Source organism: Salvelinus namaycush, chromosome 2 (genome assembly GCF_016432855.1).
Source record: "Salvelinus namaycush isolate Seneca chromosome 2, SaNama_1.0, whole genome shotgun sequence".
Lineage (NCBI taxonomy): Eukaryota > Metazoa > Chordata > Actinopteri > Salmoniformes > Salmonidae > Salvelinus > Salvelinus namaycush.
In genome coordinates this window covers 61855572-61875444 of record NC_052308.1, presented here as the reverse complement: position 1 = coordinate 61875444, position 19873 = coordinate 61855572, and the positions used below count along the sequence as shown (strand labels likewise).

The 19873-nt window shown below is 42.8% G+C and overlaps 1 protein-coding gene across 1 annotated transcript; it reads left to right on the top strand.

Moving 5' to 3' along the window:
• The first annotated feature begins 36 nt into the window (after nt 1–36).
• commd1 (copper metabolism (Murr1) domain containing 1) lies at nt 37–19532 on the top strand. Its single transcript, XM_038972138.1, has 3 exons — nt 37–232; nt 777–1064; nt 18040–19532. The coding sequence occupies exons 1-3, from the start codon at nt 59–61 to the stop codon at nt 18145–18147; spliced, it is 570 nt and encodes a 189-aa protein (XP_038828066.1). The 5' UTR covers nt 37–58; the 3' UTR covers nt 18148–19532.
• The last annotated feature ends 341 nt before the right edge of the window (nt 19533–19873 follow it).

The window sequence follows — 19873 nt, the reverse complement described above, 5'->3', positions numbered from 1 at the left end:
AACAACTAATGAGCGGGCATACACACAACAGGAGTCACGTGACCTGTGGGGCTGCAACATGGCGGATGTTGAAACGTCGAAATCTTTGAACGGTTTACTGAATGGAATAGCACAAATAGTGTATTATAATAATGCTGAAATAACAGAGGAACTTTTGAAAAATGAACTTTATCCAGACTTAACGGAGGAGGAGTTTCGCGCGATGCATGAAAAGATGAAAGGTCTTTTAAAGGTACGGTCAACTTCTGCATTTTGAGACCATTCTCACCTGATTCCTCTCGTGTTGATTGACAAGCGACATTATTATCGGGATAGGCTATAGGTAGCAAATAGATACATGTTTCAAATGCTCAACCTCGTCCTGCAGCCCATATGCTTGAAACCAGTTTCTCTATTGTCTTTCTTTAGCTGTCTGTACAATCTTACCAAAACAAAGCTTTCAGCTCAATCAGTTAATTCATTTTGTACTATACTGTACAAATGGCCTTGTAAATAAGTTGCTAGGATAGGGTGTGTGGATTCATTCATGTTGACAACAGTGGTTTTCAATGATAGATCAGTTTGCCTGCCCTACAGGCTGAGATTTACCTGTCACTAGATGGCAGCACTAGAACACCTGTGTAAACACATGTCAAGTTTCCCTTCCAATGTCCTTGATGTGGAGATGACGTTGTCTACATTTCTATCTTGTCCAGGCCAAGATAATACAACTAGAAAAACGTCAACCTCTTTGTTAGACTAACAAATCTTTGCTTATTTTCTTCTCCCCCTCTCAGTCTATCGCCACTGCTAACATGGATCAGGCCCAGCTGGAAGCCTTCCTGACTGCCCAGACCAGGAAGCAGGGCACGGGGGGTGTGAGCGCTGAGCAGGCGGCCGCCCTCTCCCGGTTCTGGAAGAGCCACCGGGCCCGGGTGAGGGAGAGCCTGCTGGGCCAGAGCCGCTGGGAGCCCGGCCTGAAGGGCCTCACCTGGAGGGTGGACCTCCAGACCTCAGCCAGCAGAGGGGGGGCCGCTAACATTCCCGTGGCCCTGGTGGAGCTGGAACTGGGCAGGACTGGAGAGGTGAGAGGGGAAAGGGGAGTGGGAAGAGGGAGGGAGCGGGGCGCAAGAAGCCCACTCTTTAAAATACCAGTCACACTGACTGTCCAAGCACATTACATGGCTGCCTACAATTAGACCAATGTTGTGTTTTGATTCCCCAGTTGTGCTTTCAGACATAGTACATTATGGAAATCAACAGGCTTTCTCATCTGGACTTGTTCCATAATGTGCCCCAGGTGGGCGGAGTTTGCACATTTTGATTTTAAACCATCTAATTAGTCTTAAAGTGAAATTGCCACCCGCCCGGGCCACCGGGTCATGCATAGTTGAACCTCTAAGAAATGTAATGTCAATATAATGTAGGAATATGCAAACTGAGGAAGCTGAAGAGCACATGTCATTCAGAACACATCAGTGACTTTGTACTCACCTTCCTCTTTCCTGCTTTAGCAGTATATTTATTACATGGTCATAGTTCCAAATTGTTGTGTCTGATATACCAGCGCTACATATACAGTACTAGTCTGCCTCTCACCTGTTAGTCCTCAACCTAACATATTTGTGTGTCCCAAATGACACCCTATTCCCTATTTAGCACACTACTTTTGGCCCTATGAGCCCTGGTCGAAAGTAGTGCACTATATAGGAAATGGAGTGCCATTTGGGATGCATCTATAGTTGAGGGTTGGGACTATACTGGAATTTCGATAGTATCACTGTAACCCCATATCTCTCAATACATCTAAGAATGCTGGTATGACTTTTTAATGGCATGCTATAATTTTTTTTTGCAAAAGTGGTGTTCATTTTGGTCATCCCAAAAGCCTGGCCCTGTGTGTGCCTTTTTAAAAAGTTTTTCCCCTGCCTCTATCATGTTATTGGCCAACATTGTTGTGGAGAGCTCTAGCTTCAATCCTTTTAGTCTGGAATTAGCTGATGACACTAGTATCTTCTCGTCTTGGTATTAGTAGCAGGGAGAGTTCCAGGAAACAAAAAGTTTCACACTTATAGGTGCCAAAAGCATTGTCTTACGCCAGATGGACAATGCAACAATATTGCCTGCTGTTCGGTTGACAGACGAGCGTTGTGTAGGGGTGACGTCACCTGCCAGAAGACATTGGGCAATTCCCTGGTAACAGTGATGCTGAGAATCTGATTTTTCACTTTAAAATGTATGTCAAACAAAAACCAATGATTGCAAAGTTAAACAAACCATAAAGAATGACGGTTTGTGTGTGAAAAATGAGTCTCAGCATCACTCTGTTACTGTGGAATTGCCCCAATGTAAGGTAAACACTGTTAGAATGTGAAAACGAAGGGGCCTAGTACTATAGTAAGTGAGACTACATTGCAGTGTAGGCACATCAGTCCCAGGGAATATGATTATCGTATCAATTCGTAAAAGAAAAGTACATTAGGTTTTTAGAGCTTTTTTTGCTCCTACTACAGATTTGTTTTCCAACCACCACACTAGCTATATTTAGTTGATTATTATGATTATATCCATGATTGATTACAACACAGTGCATTATAAACAAGTATGATAATCTGCATCATCCCTACCAATAAACGTCCTTTTCTAGCCAGTAAATGTAACTGGCCAATAGGCTCATACTCCCATATCAAGATCATTCTAAATGCTTTAGGTTAGGATGCTGTGGGCTTTCATTTAATTTAATCTCTATGACTTGAAGGGTTTAAATGACTTAGGCCTATTTCTTTATCCCATCTATAACCTATGTATCTATAAGCTATATATAGAATGATGCTAAATGTTGATTGGCTTTGGTTTGGTCATAGATCAGATGGAAAAATATTTTCCCTTGTTTGGTTTGTAAAGTCGCTATGGACGCCGCGGCCCAGATGTCCACGTGGATATTCCGTATCTGAGAGGGGGAAAGTATTTTGAGGTGTGCGGCCCAAATGGCATCCTTTTCCCTATAGGGCATTACTTTTGACCAAAGGGAATAGGGTGCCATTTGGGACAGACTCCAAGTCAACTGACAGACCCCAGCTAAAGCAACCACCACAGAGGTTACAGGTCTGGGATCAGCTTGCCCCGCCCCTTTCCTCATCTTAATCACCAACGGCCAAAGCACCAAACAGTCTATTCCAGCTATAGGACGACATCTTATCTACATGACTGAGCTACATCCATTCTATGGTTGGTTGATTGGTGGGCTAGTTTGTCCCGCTAATGCTAATGCGTCTATAGCCTTGATTCTCTAGAGCGGGGTGGGCAACTCCAGTCCTCGAGGGCCTGATTGCTGTCACTTTTTCTCCATCCCTAGCAAACACATTGCGTTCTAAACTGAAGATCATGATTAGGTGATTATTGGAGTCAGGTGTGTTAGCTGGGGCAAAACTGTGTCACTAATCAGGCCCTCAGGGACTGGAATTGCCCACCCCTGCTCCAGAGTCAACTGCTTGAAATGGCTATACAGAACTTTTGCTTCTGAGGGTGCTCTAGAGCCAAAAGGGATCCCCCAGAAATATTGCACAGAAATGACCTAATTTAACAGCAAAATGTATATGAACCATACAGAATACAATCAAGACAACATTTCAAATGGCTTCCTGTTTCTTTTGCATGTCTCATCTTCTAATGGACCGGAGTGGCCCACTTTCATTCAACACACAGGCCTATTTACTCTGAATCGGTAGCTCCCTGTAGACTTGAGCTAAAATGGAGCATAGCATCCGCTCCCACTTATTTAAATAAACTTGGAATAGCCTAATAATGGGCTGGGTGGAGTCTGCTCCGTTCCCAATGGAGCTTCAGCTTTTATCTGGGATCAAAAACATGTTCCAATCTGACCCAATCACTTCCTTGCTGTAACCACAACCATTGAGCCTTTTCATGGATACTAAAGCAGATTCAAAGCCGATGAAAACAATTTTTACTAGGGTGAACAGAAGTGGTCTGTTGACATTTTGATTTGGCAGTGGGAGACTCTTTTTCATTCGCGAGAACTTTAACCAATAATTCCAGTGCGTGTACTTCTTACAATAACGTGATAAATCAATAATTTCACTTTGTAACCTAATAGCACAGTTGTAACATTTACAGCATGCAAAACTAGAGGCCGACAGACCATTGGTAGTCTGTGTAGAGTAAGATTAACAAGGTCACATGCAATTTTTCTACAGGTTAGTCGCCCCTCATCTATAAAACAAACAGTAGCACGAGTCTGAATTATGCAGTATAGGTTTTCTGATAAGGAGGCCAATTTGGTTCTGTAACACTTTGTAATTGGGTCAGTAACCAAAAGATTGCTGGGTCGAATCCCTGAGCTGACAGGGTACAAATCTGTCATTCTGCCCTTGAGCAAAGCAGTCAACCCACTGTTCCCCGGGCGCCGAAGACGTGGATGTCGATAGGCAGCCCTCCGGACATCTCTGATTCAGAGGGGTTGGGTTAAATGCGGAAGACGCATTCAGTTGTACAACTGACTAGGTATCCGCCTTTCCCTTTATCATTTGCCCAGTGATTGTGGTAAAAAAAAAAGCCTATATCCTACCTACACATACTATTCTCTGCAACTGACAGTTTATCAGGTGCTGTGAAATAGTAAAGTAATTCTGTTGGTTTTGGGGGAAATCCCCTAAAGTAGTTGTTCAATGGATCTATTTACTTAGCTGAGGGAAGCTAAGTAAATAGCACCACTGATGGCTGTGCTCTCCCCTTTGAGGATGACCACAGTACATGCTGTACATTCTATTGAATTCTCAGAGCTCCAGTACTAAACCGTCTCTTTGTGCTGTATGAGGGTGTAGTTTCCACATCTTTACATTTCATATAGCACATGTTCCTGTTCTGTAGGTACGAAACGTTATGAAACATTTCAAAATGGAGGTGCTACAGGATCTTGTCCAATAAGAACACACATTTGTTTCTCCAGTTGTAAAACGTTTTGTCCTACTGAACACCATTAACTAAGCCCATCCAGGTGTTGGTCTTGACTTTTCATCCTGATGACAGCCTAAGCCTTAGTTCTCCTACTGTAAGTGCATTACATTTGACAGACTGTGTTTTGCACCAGTGATCCGTGGAATCGAGAGAGGAGCTCCCAGTTGATGTTTGATTTACAAGACAAGCTTTTACCAGCAGCGACCGAACCCAACCTCCATTACCTTGTGAAGTCAAAGACATAATGCACTAACAATATCAGCCGTCAGGCAGAAAGAATGTTGACTGAATCCCTATGACCAAATTGTTTTTGTCAAAAGGGAAGGTGTGTGCCAAGTGAAGAAATATGATAGGTATGAGGCATACCAATTCCTGACTATAGATGAGAGCTGGCATGTAACATTAGGTGTCTTTTAATTGGAGGGTGGAGAGTCAAGACATGGAAAGTAGAGGAGGATGATTGCTTATTACACCGTCTCCCTGTCCTATTTTCTCAGGATGCTGGCTTATAACTGTTCCTACATGTCAATGTGTTTACCTACATGTCAATCATTGGCGAACATAGAAGGCATGACCAATTATTCTCTCCACACAGGTGATTTCTCAGAGGACTGCACAGTAAAATCTTAAATAAAAACATTGCCGCTTGTTTTCTTTCCCATCATTCTTCCGTTTTGTTGTCTCTCAATAACAGTAAGGGGAGCACACTTGTATTCCCAGGGTATCCAGCCTGGTCTCATAGACTAGACGTAACATAGTAAATGTAAATCCGTCCCACTCAAATTAGTATGGATACATAAGACCGAAGGTTCCTGAAGGCAAAAACGAAAGTAGGATGGGCGTAGAAGGTGAACGTCTAGCAAGTCAAAGGTTGTGAGTTCGAATCTCATCATGGACAATTTTAGCTAATTAGCAACTTTTCAACTACTCGATACTTTGCAACTACTTAGCATGTTAGCTAACCCTTCCCCTAAACCTAACATTAACCCTTACCCTACCCTTTAACCCAACTCCTAAACTTAACCCTAACCCCTAGCCTAGCTAACGTGAGCCAGCTAGCTAATGTTAGCCACCTTTCTAGAACATGTCATATGTTTAGCAAATTTGTAACATAATACGAATTGTAATTTGTAACATATCATACAAAATGGGTAATGGACACCCACGAATGAATACGTAACATATCATACAAAATGGAGTGTCTCAGATTTACATACAGAATAATAAGAAATGCTCTGAGACCAGGTTGGGGTATCATATCTCACGATAGGCCCCGGCTCTGTTTTGGCTAGCACTCTTATTATCTCATATTATTGTTTTTCCAGTAAATAAATGCATTAGCGTGCCGCACGATCCTGAGCGTGGCCCTTTGAGTGTATTAAATGAGTTCTCTAATATATGATGACGGATCCGGTAGACTCATAGGTGTCTCCAATACTGAAGAGAGGAATGGGTGTAGCAACAGTGAGTCAGCATTCTAACTCTGTGTGCATCCCAAATGGCCCTATATTCCCTAAATAGTGCACTACTTTTGATCAGAGCCTATGGCCCTCAAAAATAGTGCACTATAGAGAGAATAGATTGCCATGACCTTGAGACGCAGCCCAACTTGTGAAACTACTGTATTCAGACCTAAGGAGTGGTTGGTGGTTATTGGTTATGCACACAATGGGGATGGAAGATAGATTGGATAGGACTACAGTTGTCTGCCGGTTGACCTGTAGTGTGTCTAAAATGACAGTTTGTATTCAGTGTCTTCTATGAGTCCTTTTGTATTACAGATTTTACAGTTGCCTGTCAGTGTTTAGCAAACCATTGTCTCGGTTAATTGTGCCAGGTATGCTGTGTAGGCCTATAAAGCATATCATTCAGTTTGTGCTGTTAACAGTGTGTAGGCAAGACATAAACACATGCATACTGTTAATGCTCCCTCAAAGAGAACTTAAAAACACTGAGTGCATCGATGGTCTGCAACGTAGTTCATTCTCAATGCATTTTCCCTCCGCACATGGCTAGCATAACAGCCCATACACTATCGTTCAAAAGTTTGGGGTTACTTAGAAATGTCCTTGTTTTTGCAAGATGAGCACATTTTTGTCCATTGAAATAACATCCAATTGATCAGAAATACAGTGTAGACATTGTTCATGTTGTAAATGACTGGCTATTCCTGGCTAACGTCTCTGTCCCGAAGCAAGCGCCAGTTAGCCTGGAGCTAGCCTTGAGCTAGGCCCATCTCCTGGCTAGCCAAAGAGGTCCACCAGCCAATACTTGGGCTACAATACCGCTTTTGCCAATTAGCTTGGACCCTTAACTGCCGCCACGGAGCCCCGCCGATCCATCACGGCTGGTCTGCCGACGTAACCGTCCGAGGTGGTTTCAACAGGCTCTTGTTGAAGAAAACCATTAAGGAGAACTCAGCATTGAATATAGATCGGTTTAGTTGCTAGGCTGAAGTAGCAAGGACATGCACATTAAGAGAAGATGACACCCAGGCCATATGACACCCAGGCTATACTCTATTTTTGAAAAAGTACATTAACCAAGACCACACGTATATTTATGACAGCTGGACACTATGGTCAGCAGGATACAGAAAGAAAGATGGAAGCAAGATAACTGATGACTAACACGTAAAACATAAGCATGCAATGCATAGATTATTTTAGGACATGAAGAGGGTTCTGTCATCAATATAACCTAACCAAAAGCAGATATAAGCGTTAGTGGGCGTGAACAAGCAAGCTCTGAGATGAAAAGATAATCATAGAGAAAAGTCAAGGGAAGCTATTTTTATATAGAGGGAGGGGACTCTATACGTTATGCAAAGACAGAATCCTATAAAGACAGGACTCTGTGATATGAGAATTTAGTATTTTTCCATGGAAGGGCTCGGCTTTGCTACTTTGTATTAAAGTCTCTATTGAATCCACAAGTTCTTGTAAGAGTGTTATATTTCTGAGACGATTCTCCACGACACTCTTCCATTGCGACTTTGCCGGAAGCCCATCTGCTAGCCCCGTGTCTCCAGCTCGCATAGCGTAGCAGCGACTACGGAATTGGCTCCCTGACTCATCTAGTACTACTCATTGGACCCTATGATCACTTGGCTACACATACCACTCCCTAATGTCAATATGCCTTGTCTATTGCTGTTTTGGTTAGTGATTATCTTATTTCACTGTAGAGCCCCTAGCCCTGCCCAATATGCCTTAGATAGCCCTTTTGTTCAGCCCCCCACACATGCAGTGACCTCACCTGGCTTAACTGGTGCCTCTAGAGACAAAACCTCTCATCGTCATTCAATGCCTAGGTTTACCTCCACTGTACTCACATCCTACCATACCCTTGCCTGTACATTATGCCTTGAAACTATTCTGCCGCACCCAGAAATCTGCTCCTTTTACTCTCTGTTCCGAACGCACTACACAACCAGTTCTTATAGCCTTTAGCCGTACCCTTATCCTACTCCTCCTCTGTTCCTCTGGTGATGTAGAGGTTAACCCAGGCCCTGTAGCCCCCAGCACCACTCCCATTCCCCAGGCACTCTCATTTGTTGACTTCTGTGACCGTAAAAGCCTTTGTTTCATGCATGTTAACATTAGAAGCCTCCTCCCTAAGTTTGTTTTATTCACTGCTTTAGAACACTCCGCCAACCCTGATGTCATAGCCGTGTCTGAATCATGGCTTAGGAAGGCCAACAAAGATCCTGACATTTCCATCCCTAACTATAACAGTTTCCAAAAAAATAGAACAGCCAAAGGAGGTGGAGTTAGCTTGCAGAGTTATGTCATACTATCCAGGTCTGTGCCCAAACAATTCGAGCTTCTACTTTAAAAAAATTCTCTAAACCGTTGCCACGTGTTATAGACCCCCTTCAGCCACCAGCTGTGCCCTGGACACCATAGATGGGGGGGGCAATCAATTCACATATCTTCAGAGTTCGTACTGTTACATGACCTAAACTGGGATCTAAGCTAGATGCCCTCAATCTCACACAAATTATTAAGGAACCTACCAGGTACAACCCTAAATCTGTAACCATGGGCACCCTCTTAGACATCATCCTGACCAACTTGCCCTCTAAATGCACCTCTGCTGTCTTCAACCAGGATCTCAGAGATCATTGACTGCGTGCACAATGGGTCCGCGGTCAAATGACCACCCCTCATAACTGTCACACGCTCCCTAAAACACTTCAGTGAGCAGGCCTTTCTAATCGACCTGGCCCGGGTATCCTGGAAGGATATTGACCTCAGAACTAAGTAGAACTAAGAACAGATACAGTTAGGACAGCTAAGGCTAGCTTTTTCAAACAGAAATTTGCATCCTGTAGCACTAATTCCAAAAAGTTTTGGGACACTGTAAAGTCCATGGAGAATAAGAGCACCTCCTCCCAGCTGCCCACTGCACTGAGGCTAGGAAACACTGTCACCACCGATAATCTATGATAATCGATCATTTCAATAAGAACCTACCCCGGCCAACAGCTCACAACCCCCTGCAGCAACTTGCCCAAGCCCCCCCCTGCTTCTCCTTCACCCAAATCCAGACAGCTGATATTCTGGAAGAGCTGCAAAATCTGGATCCCTACAAATCAGCTGGGCTAGACAATCTGGACCCTCTCTTTCTAAAATTATCCACCGAAATTGTTAGAACCTCTATTACTAGCCTGTTTAACCTCTCTTTCGTATCGTCTGAGATCCCCAAAGATTGGAAAGCTGTCGTGGTCATCCCCCTCTTCAAAGGGGGAGACACTCTAGACCCAAACTGTTATAGACCTTTATCCATCCTGCCCTGCCTTTCTAAAATATTTGAAAGCCAAGTTAACAAACAGATCACCAACCATTTCGAATCCCACCGTACCTTCTCCACTATGCAATCTGGTTTCCGAGCTGGTCATGGGCACACCTCAGCCACGATCAAGGTCCTAAACGATATCATAACCGCCATTGATAAAAGACCGTACTGTGCAGCCGTCTTCATCGACCTGGCCAAGGCTTTCGACTCTGTCAATCACGCATTCTTATCGGCAGACTCAATAGCCTTGATTTCTCAAATGACTGCCTCGCCTGATTGACCAACTACTTCTCAGAGTTCAGTGTCTCAAATCGAATGGCCTGTTGTCCAGACCTCTGGCAGTCTCTATGGGGGTGCCACAGGGTGAAATTCTCGGGCCGACTCTTTTCTCTGTATATATCAATGATGTCGCTCTTGCTGCTGGTGATTCTCTGATCCACCTCTACGCAGACGACACCATTCTGTATACATCTGGCCCTTCTTTGGACACTGTGTTAACAAACCTCCAAACACACTTCAATGCCTTACAACACTCCTTCTGTGGCCTCCAACTGTTTTTAAATGCTAGTAAAACTAAATGCATGCTCTTCAACCGCTTTGTTTCCCGCACCCGCCCGCCCGACTAGCATCACTACTCTGGACAGTTCTGACTTAGAATATGTGGACAACTACAAATACCTAGGTGTCTGGTTTGACTGTAAACTCTCCTTCCAGACTCACATTAAGCATCTCCAATCCAAAATCGAATCTAGAATCGGCCTCCTATTTCGCAACAAAGCCTCCTTCACTCATGCTGCCTAACATACGCTCGTAAAACTGACTATCCTACTGATCCTTGACTTCGGCGATGTCATTTTACAAAATAGCCCCCAACACTCTACTCAGCAAACTGGATGTAGTCTATCACAGTGCCATCCGTTTTGTCACCAAAGCCCCATATACTACCCACCACTGCGATCTGTATGCTCTCGTTGGCTGGCCCTCACTACATATTCGTCACCAAACCCACTGGCTCCAGGTCATCTATAAGTCTTTGATATGTAAAGCCCCGCCTTATCTCAGCTCACTGGTCACCATAGCAACACCCACCCGTAGCATGCGCTCCAGCAGGTATATTTCACTGGTCATCCCCAAAGCCAACACTTCTTTGGCCGCCTTTCCTTCCAGTTCTCTGCTGCCAATGACTGGAATGAATTGCAAAAATCACTAGAGCTGGAGTCTTATCTCCCTCACTAACTTCAAGCATCAGCTGTCAGAGCAGCTTACCGATCACTGTACCTGTACACAGCCAATCTGTAAATAGCACACCCAACTACCTCATCCCCATATTGTTATGTATCCTCTTGCTTTTTTGCACCCCAGTATCTCTACTTGCACATCTGCACATCTATCACTCCAGTGTTAATGCTAAATTGTAATTATTTTGCCTCTATTTATTTCCTTACCCCCCTACTATTCTACATTTGCACACACTGTCATAGATTTTTCTATTGTGTTATTGACTGTACGTTTGTTTGTAAATCTGTTTTTGTCGCACTGCTTTGCTTTATCTTGGCCAGGTCGCAGTTGTAAATGAGAACTTGTTCTCAACTGCCTACCTGGTTAAATAAAGGTGAAATTAAAAAACAGTGAAGAGGCCTTCTAGGCGGAGTTGCAAAGAAAAAGCCATATCTGACTGGCCAATAAAAAGAAAAGATTAAGATGGGCAAAATAACAGACACTGGACAGAGGAACTCTACCTAGAAGGCCAGCATCCCGGAGTCGCCTCTTCACGGTTGACGTTGAGACTGGTGTTTTGCGGGTACTATTTAATGAAGCTGCCAGGTGAGGACTTGTCATGTGTCTGTTTTTCAAACTAGACACTCTAATGTATTTGTCCTCTTGCTCAGTTGTGCACCGGGGCCTCGCATGGACTAGCCTTCATTTCTCAGAACAAGAATAGACTGACAAGTTTCAGAAGAAAGTTCTTGTTTCTAGCCATTTTGAGCCTGTAATCGAACCCACAAATGCTGATGCTCCAGATACTCAACTAGTCTAAAGAAGGACAGTTTTGTTTCTTTAATCAGCACAACCATTTTCAGCTGTGCTAACATAATTGCAAAAGGGTTTTCTAATGATCAATTAGCCTTTTTAAAATTATAAACTTGGATTAGCTAACACAACGTGCCATTGGAACACAGGAGTGATGGTTGCTGATAATGGGCCTCTGTACGCCTATGTAGATATTCCATTTTAAAAATCTGCCATTTCCAGCAACAATAGTCATTTACAACAATAAATGTCTACACTGTATTTCTGATCAATTTGATGTTATTTTAATTGACTTTTTTTGTTGTTTCTTTCATAAACAAGAACATTTCTAAGTGACCCCAAACTTTTGAACGGTAGTTTACTTAACCAAACAGGATAAACACTTATCATTCAACATACAGTATCAGTAATATCTTCACTAGTTACCAAACAGGACCTAAACAGGACCTGAATTTTTCCAATAAGAAATGCTTGTTTTTGTTGCAAAACGTTTGCTACGTTGTGCACTAATGAATATACACCCCTGGTTACCTGTGTTTTGTCATGTCCAGCCCGAATGGGCATGTGGCACAGTGTGGATGTGGGTCACTGTGGGGTCAAGCCCATTGAGAACGTGTACAGGTGATCGGTTGCCGGTGCAACTGGTGTCAGCAGTCGCTCCGGTGTCTGAGGCAGTTGGGGCTGGCCTGCTTCATTGCCAATGGCACTGCTGGGCAGGGCTTTTGGGCCCCATGAAAAGATATCACATTGGGCCCCACCACCACAGGCCACACCAACCCTGCTGTAACCACACACCTCCAGAACCCAATCAACCCACTCAAAGATTTAAATAATTCTACCTTTGCAGCCTTGCAACTCTCTTGTAGTCCAATATTTACTGACAGTGAGCTGTGAAAATATAACACTGTGCAGACATGCATGCAACATTCTGCATACAGTGGAATTCACTATTTGATGCAAGACTGATACCCTCTATAAGAAATGTGCTGAAGGCCATCTTTCACAGTCTAAATGTAATTTTAATGGTAAGGTTATTGAATGGAAAATTATTTTAACATTAATGAATGACTTAAAATAAATATAACTTAAATATACATTAACCTCTTCAATTAAATTAACATTATCTATAGAATGATATAACAAACAAAATAATAAAATCAGCAGCAGATTTTTGAACTAAGTATACATACCAACTAGAAAATAAGCAGCTGTAAAAGTGGAAATGGAAAACAAAATGGAAATGAAAAGGCCTGATGGTGGCGCTAGAGGAAAGGTCATGGTCACCAAATCAATATGTTTCTTCCACTTGGGGTCTTGATTGTGCACAACAAATTTTTATGGCAATCCAGCCATTACTTTGAGATATCTTGATCTCAGTCTGTGGGCATTATGTGTGTAGTGATCCAATATCCATAGCCATGCTATTTAACAGTTATCACTGGCCCTTGCTCAGCCTTACTCACCAAGAGCCCAGTGCTGAGCCTTCTTGCTAGCAAAGTCACTGATCAAGTCTTTGAAGTCCAGCTTTCTAGCTAACAGACTTTCAATGGACAGCATGGCAAGACTGCAAAGCCTGTCCTGGGACATAGTGGACCTCAAATAGTTCAAATAAAAATCAGTTTTAGCTTACTGAAAGCTCTCTTGCCACCTGCAACAGTCACAGGCAGTGTGCAAAATATACGTAAAGCAATGCACACTTCTCCAAAAATGCTTTGCAGCTGCATCTTACAAATTGCATTCAAGAGACCAAGACGGGACAAGTTAGGGGGGAAAGTGGCAGCATATACAGCGTTCAGGTGTCTTACTTCATTTTGAAACTCAGGTGTAAGATCTCTAGAATACTTCATGATCAGTGGTTGCCACACAGAAGGGACTTTATCCTCACTAATCTGTCCAACCTTCAGAACAGCAGAAAATGATTCTACAATGTTTGCAGTGGTGTGGAACCCAGTGTCTAAGTCACTTATGATGATGTCCATGGCAGTAAAAAAACTATGTGTTCTGAAACACCATTGCTGCACTGTCCTGAGCTGTCTCTTCTTGAGAGGTCTCATCATGGAATCTCTTCCTTTTCCTCTGGCGGCTGTGTTTCTTGCTAAATTGAGGTGCAACATCCATTTGCGTAGCAATCACTGTTGCCTTAGACAGGAGAAACTCCCATCATCTTTAGGGACGGCAGGTAGCCTAGAGCGTTGGGCCAGTAACCGAAAGGTTGCTAGATCGAATCCCTGAGCTGACAAGGTAAAAATCTGTCGTTCTGCCCTCATTGTAAATAAAAATGTGTTCTTAACTGACTTGCAAATAAGAATTTGTTCTTAACTGACTTGCCTAGTTAAATAAAATAAAATATATAAATATATATGTTAGAGCCTGGATCTCTTCCTTTTTAAGGCTCTGATTTTGGCTGCCTCTGTGTCAAGTGAGATTTTTCCTGACTGGAGAATCACATTCCTGGCCTCAATGCCTAGCATTACCTGCAATTATGCCAACTGACATTGTCATTCAACACAATGCTGCTCACCTCCTTCTTCAGTTGGGAGTAGGGCTGGTTTGGGGGGGATGGGTTTGACAGGCCTGTTGAGCCTGATGCTGCATCTGTTGAGCCTGGCACCAGGCAGGGGCTGGGACAACTGATTTAGTATGAATAGCTTGCTAAAAGTTTGCCTGCATTGATTAAATGTCGACTGAAAGAGGAGCGAAATGTAAACACTCGGAATTTTCTGTTTAGATATTAAGTAACTAATGTTAGGGGAGCAAAAGGTAGGCTATGGACTAAGCTAGCAGGTTAATTCCCACCACTCACGGACTACACCCACCTTCCTTTGTGAAAAGTTGGGTGACATACTGTCGCCCTTTCTTTCCTTTCGTTTTTGGAAGCCTGATTTTTCTTTAGGAAACTGAGACCTGATGCTCCACCGGCACTCCTCACTCGGTTTGGGGGCAGGACCGAACCATTAGATGTAAATATAGGGGGGGGGGGGGTTGTGCAATACGGAGGCTCTCTGGATGTTTACTTTTTGCCGAAAAGAAAAAGAAACCGTTTTATTAGTACATTGTAAAAAAAATATTATATTAATGATATGTTAAAAAAAAAGATTAACCTATGTTCTAATTTTCAGTCACAGGCGCCACTATCCCCCCCATCCTCCCCATACGGCGCCCCTGCTGCTGGGGCTCCCATTTCCCTCAGATCTCCTAGTCTGCCACTCCCCTGGTACTGAGAATGAGGCTAGCAGAGCAGCACGCCCTTGAAGACAAGACACCACTTAGTTGAGGTCTCTACAGTGCTGTTGTATGAAAGGAGTTATTCATAAATTAAGTTGCTGTCACTATGGTGAAATTACTACCTTTTTTCACCTGAAAGTAGAGTAAGGTTTTATTTTTTTTATTGAATATCCCGAAACATACAATATACTTGCAGTGAAGCCGCTCAACAACTACACCACACCAGTCATCCACCAGACTCCCATTCAGAGTGACACACACATCCAGGGTCAATGCCCTGCTCAAGGGCACATTGACCGATCTCACACCAGGCCAAAAAAAACATGAATGCGAACCCTCCAAGATCCCCCCCACAGTTCCCCAACAGCTGTCCCTGAACCATTCGAGACCCCCCCCCCCCAATTAATTTCATTCCCCACCCCCAAGAACCCCCAATGCACCAACAACCAAGAAAATGAACTAAAGAGGAAAAAGAAAAAGACAGAAGAAAACAGCAAACAACAATGCAAAAAAAACAACAACTAAAAAACAAAGGACATCAAGGACAACTAAAATCATAACAGTAATGCCAACTGTATATGTTTGTGTGCATGGCTGGCACTATTCCATGTATGTGTGTGTGTTCTTGAATGTGTTTATTTGAATGAGTGTGTGTATATGCATGTGTACGAACACCTGCACGGCATCAGCCTCAGGCAAACCGGCATTAGCTGTAAAAACACTGCCCCTCAGTGTCAGTAGAGGAAGATTAGGATTGAGGTGTGCCTCATATGGTACTTAGTTGACAATTTAGTAGGCTAAACAAGTTGGCTAAACAGTCAATTAATGGCCATATTTTTATTTATTTTATTCAACCTTTTATTTAACTAGGCAAGTCAGTTAAGAACAAATTCTTATTTACAATGACGGCCTACCCAGACCAAACCCGGACGATGCTGGGCCAATTGTGCGCCACCCCATGGGACTCCCAATCATGGCCGGATGTGATTCAGCCTGGATTCAAACCAGGGACTGTAGTGATGCCTCTTGCACTGAGATGCAGTGCCTTAGACCGCTGCACCACTCGGGAGTCTGTATTAAGGCTAATGAGGAGCACTTATACAGTAACTGTTTTGCAGCCTAATAAAAGTAAATGATTATAGGTGTTCAGGGCTTTGTGTCCTTTGTCTGTGCAAGGAGATTACACAGAGTAACTGTATCTTAACTTGATCTATCAAGTACTACTCACTAAGCAACAATGTTTGTTTTGAGTTGAGTGACAGTTGAACAATGTGCGTGACATTCCATTAAGCTGAGTTATACGAGGTGGACGGACAGCTTCAAGAGGGTCCTCTCTCTCGCCAACCGAAATGAACACTGAATCGTCCCGGGCAACAGACACGCTTCAAACCCTGTGCTTCAAACAAACAAATGACGGGGGAAAGAAATAAGGCAGCGGTAACCAGGCAACCATTCTTTGAGAGGTGATGGGGCCCTTGTGTAGTGATGTCCACTCTCGGGAACAAACAGACTAACAAAGACATGGACAGATGGAAGGTCTTGTGTCCTATTGTGGCTACCCAGGGACATTCATTCATTTTTCAGTGGCATGTAATGAAGACGCTACATATCATAGAAATTGAGTAGATTGGCCAATCACACGATCTGCACATGGTCTGTGTACGCTGCGACTCATTTGAAAATATACTCAGACTCAAGTATGCCAGCAATCAACTTTTCAAGACGTTTAACTTTCAAAATACTGAAATACAGCCGTTATGATGCAAGTTATAATTTTGAAAACTTGATTGCTGACATACAATCCATTTTGGGACTATATCAACCATGGGCTAGTGAAACATACCAAAATGTAGTTTTTGGGGTGGATTTTTCCTTTAAAGGCAGGTGCTATAGTTGCTCTCCTGGCTTTACTTCACTGTTCTGGGATCAGCTTCCATATTCTAATCATATCTGTGACCATTATGAGTTAAACATGATGCCACAAAACATGTTAAGACTCAAAAGTAGCTCTTCAAGGGGTATGGATGTCCTTGGACAGTCAGCTGTTTTTTTTTTTGAGGTCTTCTCTTCCTTTTCCCTCATTTGTCCTTCATCCCCTGTTCCCGTCGTCATCTCTCTTTTGATGGCACGCTGGTTAAAGGTCACATTCTCACTAGTGATATTGGAGGCTATTTTTGAAATGCCTCAGAGGCATGAGAGAATGAAATTGAGTTTCTAGGGACCCTGCTATAAATGGGGAAAATTCAAATGACTGTGCTACAGGCAAAGTGTCGCTATATTTAGGCCAACTGTTGCCTTTTTATTTGTGTCAGTAATTAACACTAGCTGTACCTCTAGGTCATCTACCGCACGCACCACTTACAACAGTCTTCTGAAATCGTTGTCCACTGTATTCGTTTCTTGGTAACACATAAAAAATTACTTTCTTGAATAAGCATCCTTTATAAACCTTTATAAAAAAATAAATAATAATTAACTGTTTTTATTTCCATTAGTCCTTTTTAGTTTGTTGTCCGTTGGAAAGCGAAAGAACAGGTGTTTGGTCCTAACTGAATGTGTATGGACCACATCCTGGTTCTAGGCTCCTCTTTTCTGTTAACTTTCTGACCCCATTTTCAAACACACCTCTTCCTGTAGCACAGTGTTGAAATATGCTTTTAAAAGGCTCAACGGATGTCAAACTGGCTTAGAGCTCAGGTCCCATCTTTAGCACCACTGCATAACAAAGTCTAGTTCTTACAGCTCTATGATGTCATACAGTGGATGTTTTATAGGAGTTTCCTAATCTGACCTTTGCTCCCGCTTTATGTGGCGGAGAGCTTGGACCTTAAAATAGGACTTGATGTGGGTAAAGGTTCCTGTTATCACAATGTTTCTGATGTCACGTCAGTTGAGCTACATCCCTCAACCCATCATCCATGAAGTAGGCTCTACTGCCTGTTGTCTTGGTCTTAATATACTCTCCCTATTTTCCCTTTGCCTTCTTTCCCTCCTTCCTTTCCCTCTTCTCCGTTCTCGTTTTCCTTCCAGGACTCAGACTTTGTGTGTCTGGAGTTTGACGAGGCGAAGGTGAACCAGGTGTTGAAGAAGATGGCAGAGATCCAGGAGAGCATCGACGCCATCGTACACCGCAGCTAGGGTCTAAATTTCTGTGTGAAATAGGAGAGAAACGTCCCTGTTCTGTAAAAACAATAAGTGATTTCCTGTCATTTCTTTTCATTCTATGACTTGGACAGAAAACATTAGCCTGCCATGTAGCAGACAGGAAAACTATGCATTATAGATGTATCTTTATACCTTATTTACTGTACACACTGGCTAGCTCATTTCTTACAGTAAGTCCTATCTGTTGAGTCTAACAAAGGGGATATTGTTCTATCACTGCTAGAGAAAACCTGCTGTTTTGTGGCTGGAAGACTTCTTTTCACGTACAGAACATACAGTACTGTTATGCTTGATTTACAATTAGTGCAATGTCCATTTTGTACATACCTGTTGCCATTCCAGACAGTGACGCATTGATATTTTCAGTTTAAGGCTAGTAAACCTAACATCCCCTTGCTTAATGTTGGGCAGACAACTTGTACGATATCGTTGTTCCCAAAGGAGCTGCTTCTTTCCACACTATTTCTAGCCCCTCAACATTCCGGCTGCCTGACCTGGCCTGAACTTTCCGTACTGGGCACAGACCAGGGGTGTAGGCTGTTCAGTGAGGTGAGACATTCACAATATTGCAAGTAGAAATAGAACTGACAAGATTTGCTATTCTACATGATAGACAAGCCTATCTGTTGTACATGCAAAATAATGATCTGAATATGTTGTATGGTTGCACCCTCCTGGACGCCCACATGCTGTCTCAATTGGCCCAATGTCTTAAATATCCTTATTTTCTTGTCTCACTTATTTTGTATTGATTGGAAAGACTTTTGATTGTTGAAAAGCAAAATGATGGAGAGTATCTGGTCCTTTGAACTGTCAGTGATCATAAAAGAGAAAACGAACATTTATTCATCCATAGTGATGTCATAAAGATTAATTTGTACAATAAAGGTTAGAGCTGGGACGATAAACCAAAAATGGTTGATACTGACCGAACCGATATTTATCTCCAACATTTTACTGATATTGATAATAACGATAAGTAGCCTTTACTAGAGGAATGCGTAGTTTTAAAAAATCAGTAAGTCTGCTAATATACGCTATTTCTAACTGGATAATTGATAGCTACAACATTCAAAGTAGTAGTTTTTAAGGGTAATACAAAAGAAGTAACTGGTGCACATTCATGTTATCAATTTATTGTTCAGTTTGTTATTATCGTGATAATTCAGTCAATTTATCGTGATTTGTCCATATCGCCCAGCTCTAATGAAATGTCATCTTGTTACCCCCATTTGCAGAATGGGATATCAACCCACACTTTGGATCAGGTGTTAAAATGTTTTATTAAACTGTAACAAAATGTATCAAAGCCTGCTTTTCATGTTGTCTTTGTAATGAATAAACCAAAGTTAAAGGACCCCCACACTTCTTTCTGTGTCGTCCGCATTCCAAGAACCATAGGTCTCCTCAGTATCTTTTTCTCCTCGATTCTTCCTGTTCAAAATCTGTACGGTAGCTATAGCATTACTGTTTGACAACCAAGCCGACTTGCACGGACTGGCACTTTTGCCTCTGAAGTGAGGAGGGGTGGCTGGCTTCCTGGCAGGGAAGAGAATGACACTCGAGGCTTTGAAGTGGGGGAAGTTGATTCATACACACCCTTTGCGTGACACCACCATTGACAGGGAGCTGACTGGGTCTGAGAGGACAGATACACCCACGTACATAAGGACACACCCTCCTTGTAAAGTGATAGGAT

What these genes read in the sequence shown, in the direction of transcription:
- commd1 (XM_038972138.1), top strand. Translation starts at nt 59, where the DNA reads ATGGCGGATGTTGAAACGTCGAAATCTTTGAACGGTTTACTGAATGGA. An exon ending in AGATGAAAGGTCTTTTAAAG is followed by an intron (nt 233 to 776) that starts GTACGGTCAACT and finishes TCCCCCTCTCAG; the next exon opens with TCTATCGCCACTGCTAACAT. An exon ending in AACTGGGCAGGACTGGAGAG is followed by an intron (nt 1,065 to 18,039) that starts GTGAGAGGGGAA and finishes TTTTCCTTCCAG; the next exon opens with GACTCAGACTTTGTGTGTCT.